Source organism: Primulina huaijiensis, chromosome 12 (genome assembly GCF_012295235.1).
Source record: "Primulina huaijiensis isolate GDHJ02 chromosome 12, ASM1229523v2, whole genome shotgun sequence".
NCBI classification, from domain to species: Eukaryota; Viridiplantae; Streptophyta; class Magnoliopsida; order Lamiales; family Gesneriaceae; genus Primulina; species Primulina huaijiensis.
The window spans coordinates 7,769,598-7,782,423 of NC_133317.1; the positions used below are offsets into that span (position 1 = coordinate 7,769,598).

General features: G+C 33.3%; 1 protein-coding gene across 1 annotated transcript; it reads left to right on the plus strand.

The window, feature by feature from the left end:
- Positions 1-528: 528 nt before the first annotated feature.
- On the plus strand, positions 529-1,890 carry LOC140989379 (uncharacterized). The gene is made up of 2 exons (XM_073458587.1): positions 529-1,169; positions 1,383-1,890. Exons 1-2 carry the CDS (start codon positions 529-531, stop codon positions 1,888-1,890), a joined length of 1,149 nt encoding a protein of 382 aa, XP_073314688.1.
- The last annotated feature ends 10,936 nt before the right edge of the window (positions 1,891-12,826 follow it).

Genomic DNA, 12,826 nt, shown 5'->3' on the forward strand with positions numbered 1-12,826 from the left:
TATATTTTACTTATAGTAGAAAGAAGATAAGATTGTAATCTCATCCAACGGGCAAGATCAGATGTAATCTCATCCAACGGTCATAATACTGATGAGGTCGTAGATAACACAATCCAATCCAACGGACAGATTGTAGATAAGGCAATCTCATCCAACGGTCAAGATGATGATAAGATTGTAATCTCATCCAACGGGCAATATCAGATGTAATCTCATCCAACGGTCATAATACTGATGAGGTCGTAGATAACACAATCTAATCCAACGGACAGATTGTAGATAAGGCAATCTCATCCAACGGTCAAGATGATGATAAGATTGTAATCTCATCCAACGGGCAATATCAGATGTAATCTCATCCAACGGTCATAATACTGATGAGGTTGTAGATAACACAATCTAATTCAACGGACATATTGTATATAAGGCAATCTCATCCAACGGTCATATTTTTTGATAAATTATTATATAATGCGACGAAATATCCTAGATTCTCACACCACATTATACGCTCTCACAAACTTTAAAATGAATTCTCATTTCCAATTTCACGCATCATCCTCTAGTTCATCTTCATTGTCTGATAATGAAGATGAAACACCTACTAATTGGATGGATGATTTTGAGAATTTGGATAATACACGAAATGCAATATTGAATATTGTAGCACAAGATCAACAGTTGTTTGCTACCTACATTATCCACCAAGAGCAAGAAGTCACACACGGAGGTTCAATACCAGGTCATATAGTAATTCACCGTGATCGGGAAATTGCCGACCGTAATCTGTTCAACGATTACTTTGCCGATAACCCAAGATATAACGAAGCAATGTTCCGACGGAGATTTCGAATGTCTCGAAATCTTTTTCTTCATATAGTTGATGAAGTAAAGAATCATGATATTTACTTCACACAAAAAAGTGATAGTGTGGGGCGTCTCGGGCTATCGACTATTCAAAAAACAACTACTGCTTTGCGAATTTTAGCTTATGCATTACCCGCGGATGCTACGGATGAATATATCAAAATCGGAGAGTCCACTGCAATTCAATGCATGCAACGCTTTTGTCGAGCCGTGGTGGAAGTTTTTGCTGAGCGATACTTGAGATCTCCTACTGCCAATGATGTTGCCAAGTTACTTTATATTAGTAAACAACGCGGATTCCCTGGAATGTTGGGAAGTCTTGATTGCATGCATTGGAAGTGAAAAAATTGTCCAACGGCTTGGGCAGGTCAATATGCAGGTCGTAGTGGTTCTCCAACAATAATTTTAGAAGCAGTAGCTGACTACGACCTTTGGATATGGCATGCATATTTTGGTATGCCCGGATCCAATAATGACATAAATGTTTTGGGATCGTCCAATCTATTTTCCAACATCGCACAAGGTATTGCCCCTCGAGCTCATTATACAATTGGAGGAAAAGAATATGATACAGGATATTACTTGGCTGATGGTATTTATCCCAAATGGTCAACTATTGTACAATCTATCCACGATCCACACAGTCCAAAAAAGAAATATTTTGCAATGAAACAAGAGTCCTGTAGAAAAGACGTGGAGCGTACATTTGGTGTTCTCCAATCTCGATTTGCGATTGTGGCATCTCCAGCACGTGCTTGGAAGAAACATCATTTACATGATATAATGACAGCATGTATTATAATGCACAATATGATTATCGAATATGAACGTGACCTTAGCGCACCCATTGAAGATATGAGAGAAGCACCAACTCCGGATGTAGAAATGGTTGTCGATGAGAATATTAGATTTCAAGAATTTTTCGCTCGATATAAAAGGATAAAAAACAAAGATGCTCACTATGCACTACGAAATGCTTTAATTGATCATTTGTGGGAGGAATATAGTTGTTCAGATGTTTGAATTTGGATTCATATTAAGTTCTAAAAATAAATTATCTGTATTAAAATTATGTCAATTTTAATAATGAAGCATTTGTATTAATTCGTATTATAAATATTAGAGTTAATATATATAAGAATCAAATAAATAAATTTAACTAACTATTAATAAAAATAAAATTATAATTATAATACTAATATTAACATTAATTATAATTATATTGTTAAATTTATAAATAAATAGTAAACAAAAAGAATATTTTAAGAATATACTTTTTAGTGTAAGATTTGAAGTAAATGGGTTGGAGATGAATGTTATATTTGGTGCAGAAACTGCACCAAAATAGATTTATGGGTTGGAGATGGCCTTATGTCAGAAGAAGTTACATATGATCGTTGAAAAAAAGTTTCTTATTGTTGGAAGAAATTTCAGTATAAATAGACAGATTCTAGACAAGAATAAAGACACAAGAACAATACCAAAAGACTGATGCTTCATAATCTATGCTCCACAAGATCTTGAGCACTCTTATTCTTTCAATGTTAAGTTGTTTATCTTTGCACACGCTTATTCTACATATCAGATCTTCAATGATCTGTCAGTGTTACTATTCCAACTCTAGTTGTTCAAAGATATTATTTCAATAGTTGTATAGTATATGTCTAAATCGATAGTTCAATAGATAGTTTTTGTTTGTATTTTGATACTTATAGTTTCAATGTAGGCATTGATAAGTCTTATTTGAAATGGGTTTGTACAAGTGTTGTATAAATCAAAGTAATCTAATGGATTTATTCCTAAGTTAAAGAAGAAGTGACATAGAATTTGTTATTTTCCGAACATCCATAAATATATTGTGTCAATTACTTTAATCTTCTTATTATTTTATATTATATGATAAAAACTCTGACTAATTTTTTTTGATAAATTTGCGTGTTAAACAAAATAATCATTGCATTTAGATTTTTTTATTTTGTGTTATATTTATTTAAAATTTTATTACTATTTTTTAATATGTCAATTTTATTTTTAAAACTCATAATTATTGTGTTGGTTTTTTTGGGGGTTGAATCAAAATTTTATAATAAAAGGAAAGTGATGTAAGGTGTAATGTTGTCAAACATTAAATAAAAAAAAGTAAAGTGGATTGATATTAACATTTTTTCAGTTTAAATAAAACTCCCTTTTTTCTTGTTAGGGTTTTAATTAGGGAGCTCCTGCCAAATTATTTAATTTGAAGGTTAAAAGTATTTTAGTACACGATTATTGAGAAATTGATACATGAATAATTTTAAATGATTTAATCGGTATATGATCCAAATAAAAAATCAGTTTTACATTCAACCTAAATTTATTTTAAGTTTAATTATTAAATTCAATTATATATACATTTTTTATTTTGAAGATAATTTTATTGATTAATTTTTTAAAAAATGTGTAGTGTATTAGTTAAAAATTACACTGTGATAAATAAATATCATACTCTTCATATTAAAATATTAAAATGATTAATTAATACAAATATATTTCAAAAAAATGAATTATGTATTAATAAAAATATAATTAAATAAATAAATCACATAAATTGCTAACATATATATTAATATATTGATAAATAATCATCATTTTAGTTTCTCTAAATCCGGTATTGATTTTTAAGAATTTCGAAAAGTATTTAACTTGAAAAAAACAAGTATCTTGAAAAAAAAAAAAAAAAAAAAAAAAAAAAAAAANCTTGGCAACCGGAGCACTGACACGACGGTACATGAATCTCACTCATTAACCTGATTTGTATGATTCAAACTATCGAAAGTTTTTGCACTTTTTTTAGGTATTTGGGTAAGTTTCATGGTTTTCCAAGTTTTACTTTAATTTAAATATAAAAATAAATTTGTTTATTACATTTTTTTATCAGTATATTAAAATATGTGTTATCTGTGTATATGATTTATTTTTTGAGTTGAATTTTATTAATATAATTTTAATACTATGACATAGATATAGAAAAAAAAATCATTTTATTTTATGTTTATATAATTTTTTAAAATGTATTAAAATTGAATATACATTTTATTACTTAATAGTTATAAAATTTTTGTATAAAAGGTATGATAATTATTTATTATAATATAAATTTTAATAAATAAAATAATATTAAAAATAACATAAGTATCTAGTTGAATTTAATAAAAATAATTGGTTTAAAACAATTTAGATTAGACGTAAAATTGATTTTTTACTTGGTTCATATATCAATTAAGTTATTTGCAATAGTAAATGCATCAGTTTGTCAACTAACTAATTATTGAGTAGGTCATTCATAAGACAGTCTCACGTATCTTTATTCGTGAGACGGATAACTTCTGTCCATATTTACAATAAAAATTAATATATTTGACATAAAAATAATATTTTTTCGTAGATGACATACATAAAATATCTCACAGAATTGACCCGTGAGACTATCTCACAAGAGTTTTTGTGCCAATTATTTGTGTACCAAAATACTTTTTACTCTTTATTCGATAATTAATATATTTTTAATGTCAATAATAATGTCATTTTTCCCTTATCCTGATATTTCCTTTTCTTTTTTTTTTTTGAGAAGTTACAAGTTTGATATGCCCAAAGAATAAATATCATCTACATCTCGATTCACATATCAACTAAGATATGAATGGTTGTAACATATAGTACCAAAAAAAATAATTTAATTAATTAAAATATTTGAACATACTACACGAAAGTAAGACTACTGTATTTGAAAATATTTCATCTTGATTTTCTTGTGTTGTTCTTCGGGATCTCCCGAATTGATTTTATTTTATTATTTAATGTTTAAAAAAAAAAGACTACCATATTTGGGGCCTTGAATTGGGTCTGTGTGGAGTCTAGTGAAAACATTAGTGGCCATGCATCCAATATATAATATTAAATCATTATAATAAAGTAAGTAATAATTCGTGCTAGTGTGTGTGTGTGTGTATGTAGCCATGAATTTGGCGGGGAAACGAGTGGTGGTAGGTCCCCAGACCCCGCAATTTGGCGGGGAAACGAAGCAACCTCCATTGGCCCACCAATGGGTTACTTTGGGTGATCATTGAGTCAAATTCCATCACAAAATTGTGTGAATATGCATATATGTGTGCGTATTGGAAAATTATAATTTTTTTCAATATGTGTGTTTTAACGATTTTAGTATTCTATATTGTCAAACTACAGTCATGATGCACTATTTTGTTTATTTATTTGAAAATTTTAGTTATTTTACGGCGTAACATTGATGTGACATCAACACGAAACAGATGTAGTTCTAACGTGTGTAGTGTTACATAAAATTCTCGATAAAAAATAACAATACTAGGATTTGGATATTGATTAGAGGGCGTGAATGAGCGATCTGTCCAACATCTCCAAAAATACTACGGTTGGATTAGCAATATCTTGAATTTTAATTCTTGTCAGCGAGGCTTCAATAAAACATCAGTAAGATAACTATACGGAAATATACTCACAGAAATCAGAATCTCTGTAAGGCTAAAAAATGATAAGGCTCAGAAAAATAAAATAAAATACACAACATAATTGTTTATGAAAGCTCGGATATTAAACTCTCTTATGTATCTCCTTTCATTTTAAAAGGATATCAATAGAAGGCTTTAGTGATTACACGGGAATTCGACGTGGAAGGGCAGAGATCCACCCTTAGATCTTATCTCTTGATTCGATCTTGACCATCCATCCTCTAGCAAACAAATTTTCCCTATACCTACATGCGACTCTTAGATATATTATATGCAAAATATATATCATGTTGAAGTTAAGACACACTTAAATTACATCGTAAAATTATGCACATGGGGTGTCACGCGCACGGTGGTTGTGAGTTGTGGATGTAAAAGAACATTGAAGGATTAAAAAACCAATTAAATGCTCATTGATTCCGACCAAACCCAAGGAAGGTACTCGATTCTACGATCACGTGACACAAGTATTCAACGCATACGCATTGATAGATGGGATGATCACGTGACCTGGGTATGACAAATTTTACTCGCTTCACGTGAACTTGAACTAGGATTGCAATAGAATTTTATACAATGTGGACTTGGAAAATAGCGAAGATCTTGAAACTAATAGGAGATACTTGAGTCTTATAAATTAATCATGTAACTCTATTTTGTGAGGAAGGGTTAAAATTTTTGGTGTTTTAACTATTTTTAAAAATTTAACGTCGAAGCTCAAACGATTATTTTTACGAGTTTTGGGACGAGTTGTGATCGAGAATCGATCACTTTAAGTTTACGTTAATGCCCACATCATATCTAAATACAACGTTTCGAACCGAAATTATATCCAAATAATTTGATCCTGATTCTGCCTTTCTTTAAAATTTAAACCATCAATATTCAAAATGAAAACCATCGACTTTAGCATATCAATGAGCCCTAATTACAAATCCTACCAATAATTCATTCAAGGTTGGCTCAACTCCAAATGAGACTGCCGAATTTTATAAATGGCCGGACCATATCCGATTCTCAGCATTTACTCAGCCTTACCATTGTCAAACAAGAACACAACAGGCCTTGATGTGATCCTAGTGAATCGGGTGCGCAGGGTCGGGGCAATCCATCGGATGCGGTAAGAAATGTTAAATGGAATACATACCTGCTATTTATAGGAGGAAATCCCATGATTACCTTGTTTTCAGTGTCACCTTAAGGCTTAGGGTGATATGGTTGCCCATACCCTGCTTCTGAAACGCCAACCCCTGTGGTTCTGACAGTAATGATTGTCGAGCATAAGGTGTCTCATACTGGGGCACTCAAGTATAGTGCTTTTTTCGAGGTAGCCTGAGTAGAATCCTTCCGGACACTTGTATGAGAGCCCGGGCTTGTCCCGGGCATCCACCTGCCCGGCTTATGAAGAATTCACCCTGCAGATTAACCCTGATATAGGATATCCATGTAATATCCCGGGTAACCCATGACCCAGGTTCTTATTGGGGTTTTAACCACCCATCCCTTAAATAGTCGGGCTAGAGTCTTACTCGCTGTCCCGATCAGTTATGCTTGGACTTCATCAGAAAGATAATCAATTCTTATAGAAACATCAGAGCTTCCTGCCTATTGGACATGAGATGAGGTGTCAGGGCCTCATATCTCCCGGGCTTATAATAAAGTGCCGAGACCTCATGTCTCTCAGGCTTAGAATATTTTTGCTGTTTAGTATTCTTGGGCAGTTGGGATGATGTCATGATGACGTATGCCCTAAAATTTGAACAGTCCGAAAACGTTTCGTATTCCGAGAATGCGAACAGTCTAACCCGCTTCGATTTTCGTGAACGTCCTTTCATCTACATGCTCAATTTCCAAGATGTATATTATATGTCCGATTCACCTTTAGATCAATGGTTAAGATCACTCCCCTTCACATATATATAACAACAAACCCTCTCCATTTGTCAATTTTTGAAATTTGAAATTTCTCTCCCGCTCTTACTCAGCTCTCCGACGTGTGGCACTTCTCATTCCGACGATCTTCCGTCAGTGAATCCTTCGCAACTCTCTCAATCCACCATTTCCGTAAGTTTTCTATCTTTTTTTCTTTAACAAATGTCTGATTCTACTTCTTCTACTTCCGGAGCGAATGCACGAGGCTCGCCTAGCTACGAGTCCACCGCGATGCGCTCCGATTCCCCCCTATACTCCCCCAAAATGGTTTTTTACTCAATCTTCTTTGAAACCCCAAACCAAAAAATCCAAACCTTTGTCCTCCAGCCCTTCCCAAGCTCTAAAAAAGGGCAAAGGCAAGGGCAAGAGAAAAGCTCGGGCTTCTTCCTCTCCTCAATCTGAGACCCCGGGAGTTCTTTGGTTCTCCTCAATGAGCAGCACTTTGCGCTCGAGAGTTGACGAGGAACTTTGAGTCCTAGGCTCCATCCCCTCTTCTTTTCCCATTCTGATTCTCGGTCCCTCTGACAGGGCCAATAACCCTCCTCCTGGTTTTATTACTTTTTTCCGAGACTAAGTCAGAAATGGTCTCCGATTTCCCGTCCCCTCTTTCTACATCGAAGTTGCCAAATTTTTTGGTGTACCTATTAACCAACTTCACCCTAATTCTTTCCGGATTATGGCCTCGACCTACGTCCTTTTTAGGATGCACGATCTTCTTATCACTCATCTCATTCTTCACTATTTTTTTGTTTGCCTGCTGAGAGATAATGCCTTCTCCTTGTCTGCACGGCTCAAATCTCGATTCCTTGTTGATATCCCTTCTTCTCAGAAGGGATGGAAAGAACGTTTTTTCTACATCCACCTCCTGGACCCTCTTTCTTGTTTAACCGGGTTTCTCCCTTCTTTACCTCTGCAACTTGCGCTTCCATGGTCTTATAAATTCGAGGAGCCATACACCCGAAGCCAAGATTTAGTAGAGGGTAAAAAATTTTCTTCTTCCACTCTCATTTCTGAGGAAAATTTAATAACATACAGGTTGAGTGCCCGAGTTGAAGACCCTATGGACCGGGTAATTGAAGAAGTTGCTGTCTCGGGTGTTCTACCCAATAACTCTCAATTTTTGAATTTACTCTTTTATTTTCTCCATCTGTGTATTTTAAGTACTTAACCTCTTTTTCTCTTCTTTTGTTTCTTACAAATAACTCCAAAATGCAAGAGGCATTTGTCAAGAAGTGGGCGGCCGAGAAGGCAACCAAGGAGAAAAGAAGGCGGGCCGCTCAGAAAGCTGCAACAGAGAAGAAAGTGGTGTGGCCGGCAACTACTGAATCCCGGGCATTTTCCTCAGCAAAGGAGGAGGTGCCAAGACAAGAGATTCCCCGAAAATGGGAAATGGTTCGGGCTGAGTCCACAGAGGATTCAGCAGATCATGTTCCTCTGGTTTAGAGGAAAAGGAAGGCAGTGACCAGCCTGGAGCTAGTCCTCCTCGGAAGTAATCAAGATGGAAAACAGGGCACCTCCCGAGCCTCCCCATCCTCTCCTCCTCTCCAAACTCAGCTACTCAGCGAGCCCATTCAGTCCAACTTGCCTACTAGGGTAAACATCTTTTCGGAGGGAGTTATTCCAACTGGACTTGTACTCTTCAAACATATGCTTCTTCATGTTGAGGAGGCACATTTGAAGAGTTCCCTCCCTACCTCCAAGCTTTTCGAGGGATCAAACCGAATCTTTTCTGTTAGTCCTTCAGATTTAATTTATTTATTTATTTTTACTAAATTTTCTGAACAGGGTGTTCAAATGCTGATTTCGGCCTTTGAAGAGGTAGCTGCGGCGGCCACCATTGCTAATGATTGAGCCCGATCATTCCAGGATCTTCGGGAGCAATTACAAAGGGAATTTTCCTAGGCTCGATCAATTCGCGACAAAGCATTTGCGGTCTTCTGGCTGCCCTGGAGAAGGCTAACCATCAGTTGGACACGGCCAACCAGCAACTGGAAGAGGCTAATGCAGATCTGGAAAAGGCCCGGGAGGACAATGAAGAAAACCTTGGCCGGATAGAGACTCTACAAGGGCACTATTTTGTCTTGGAGTCAAAGAATAATTCAATGTCCGAGGATCTAGAGAGACAAATGTTCCAGGCAGAGGCTGCTGAGAGTGCCTTTGGTATTGCTGAACTCAATCAGATAAATTGTGAGCCTCCTTCCTACAGTCTTATGAGTTTAAGAAGGCAGTTGAAGATCAGGCCTACTCTGTCTCCCGGACCGGCTTTGAAAAGTTCCAGAAGAAATTTGAAGAGACCGGTCTTATTCCAAAAGATATGGAAAACTTTCTCGATTTTGAATAGGCCATAGCATCCCTTCCCAAGGATGCTGAAGAGAAGGAGGTCCCAAAAGAAGAGGAGCAGCCAAGGTCGAGGCCCATAGATGTATAATAGGATTGTAATTTTTCTTCTTTCAATTTTCTTGTAATTCTTGCCTTCGGGCTTTTATCAATGAAATATTGTTCTCCTTTAACTGTTTGCTTCAATAACTTGATAATACTTCCTATATACCCGGCCTCCTTAGAAATAATGAGATTTTTCTTATTCATAAACAACTTGTGAATGTTGATTCTCTGAATTTTTCTAAGTGTTGTAAAATAGTCGGTATTTCAATAAGTAGTCGGGATGTTGAGCCCTAAGCCGGGATTTGGAGTGGCCAAGGTGCGGAGCCCCGAGCCAGGGTACATAGCCCTGGGCTTAATGGATTAACCAAGGTACGGAGCCCCGGGCCAGGGTACGAGTCTCTGGACTTAATGAATGGCCAGAGTATTGAGCCCTGGGCCGGGGAGGTGATAGGCACTAATCACGATTCAATTAGTTTAACTGAAATTGATTTCTGACATTGATAATTAAAATAGTTTAATAATTGATTGGGGCACTTGAGTTATGCTCGGGAAAGAGCAAAAGTAGTTTGAATATACAATCACAAGTTGTGATCTCATTGCTAGTATATACTTAAACCATTGTAGGTCATACAAATACTGATTGTGATCAACTCAAATAGAAAAATTAAATTCAAGTTGTAAATTCAATGATTTGAAACTTAATATGATTAAGTATATGAGCTTATAATAGTAATTACGGACTAATATTAAGTTTTCATGAAAATTGATTGAAGTTTCCATTTCCGAAATGTCCCGAAAATGTAAATAATGATATTGACATCCTAGTAATTAGGCCGTCATGTTCTTGACGAAAATAAATTTGATTTATATTTATGGATTACAATGTAAAAGGTATGGGATTAGAATTATTTAATTACATGTTTTGTTAAATATATTAATTTGTTGAGGTTTTTAAATATTAATTTTTAACCAAAGTAAATAAAAGAAAATCTAAAGACTCGTGGACATGACATTTATTCGAGAAATATGAGATTATTCATATATAAATTTAGGAAATATAAGTTACTTTTTTGTTCTGTAATAAATAACTCTAATCAAGTAATAGTTTTATTTTAGATCGAATTGAGTGGTAATTGAAGACATAAAATACGGAGACTCCATAAAATATTTTAAGCCCTAAGTAAGTATTCACCTTGTTTCAAGGTGCACTCGGAAGAATTTTTCCTGAGACTATTTTCTTGATTTTTGAGTTACTCGTTCATATTATATATAATTTCGAATGTGTTTTTGAGACGATATAAAATAACATGTTCATATAAATCAAATAAATTTCTATTACCATCTATTGTATGGTAGATTCGTCGTTGCAAAGTAATCTATCGTTGCGATCAATTTGAGATAATATTTAGTTTTAAATAAAAAAACTTAATTCTAATTTTTCTAAAAAAATATATGTGAAACAACCTAATATTCATGTCATGCCATCGTGAACTTGTCATACATTGATACGTCTGGTCATTTGCTATTCATGATACATCCATGACATGCACACATTATATTTGTTATATTTTCTTGTAAAATTATAAATTGCACAATTGGCCACTTGTTTTCAATGTTTAGCTGGTAAATATTAGTATAATAAAAATTATTAAATAAAAACTTCTATGACACAGTTTCAAGAGTTATTATTTATTGAAGCAAATCTCTTATCACTCATGAATTTTTTTTTATGTCAAAAATATCATTGTTCACTACAAATATTGACCAAGTTAACTCGTCTCACGGATATAAATATGTGAAACCGTATTACATGAGACATACTCAATTACTATTATATTTATTTACATTTCTATTGCATAAAAATATACTTACAATTTCTACATTTAGTATCAATTTTTTTTCCTACCAATACACCCATGTTAGTTAAGTTTTGAAAAATGTGAAATTACTTTTTGAATGAATTAAATAAAGATAAAATATAAAATTTGTTTGTAAATTTAGTTTATTCAATAGTTTTAAAAAATTTGTATTAAAAAAGAAAAGATCTATATATATTTGAGACGAATGAAGTGATAAAATCTGAACATATGATCTAATTTTGTGTTTGATCATGTACCATGTACGAGACATAACATCTACCATCATCATCATTGTCTCATGAAACTAGGGATGACGATGAGATAGGTGTGAGACATAACATTTATCATCATCATCATTATAGTTTAAAAATTAATAAATTATTAAAATTATTTCCAACTTTGTATTAATAATACTTAAGAACAAAAAAATATTATCACAAATTAAAATTTATTAACTTATATTCACCTTATAACAAAATAAAACTATGATTATATATTTTTACTTAAACAAATCATTATAAAATAAATTATTTCAATATTAAAATATTATGAGATAAAATTAAGAATTAATATATAAATTATTTAATAAATAAATTCTTAACAATATATCTCTTACTATTTATTAAGTTTAAGCATAACAAAGACAATTTTTTTGGTATCATGGTATATTTTGATTTTTTATCTTTATTTTTTTGTTTGTTTAATCATAATTTCAATTGCAGTTTATCCAATCACTAATTTTTACAATTATAATACAATCTTTATTTAAATATTATCAATTGAAATTGTAATATGTAATAATTTAAAATTATCGTTAATTTTTACAATTAAGATATTAATCTTATTTGAATATAAACCAACTATTACGACAGGGGTGAGATCACTGGACTACAAACCCGATCTCCTAAACCGGTTTTACCCATACTGAGTTTAATAAATAGTCAGATTTAGACTTAAGCATTGCCATCCCTACCTGAACCCCATTAAAGTATATGTTGTATCTGCATACTTTTGACCGTATAGGAAAAAGCAAACAGCAGCAGCTCGAGAAAAATCTCACACAAAATACACGAAGTGAGTGTGAAAAGGACAAGGTTAACTATATAAAAAGAAAGCCAGTCTTCCAAGAAAAAGCAGGTCACATTACCCGATATTTTTGACTTTTAATTTAATTTTCAATTTGTCTCTCGAGATTTGCATTCATCGTCAGTAAATGGTCGTTGCGAAATTAATGGCCAAATCAACACACTTTTTTCCATT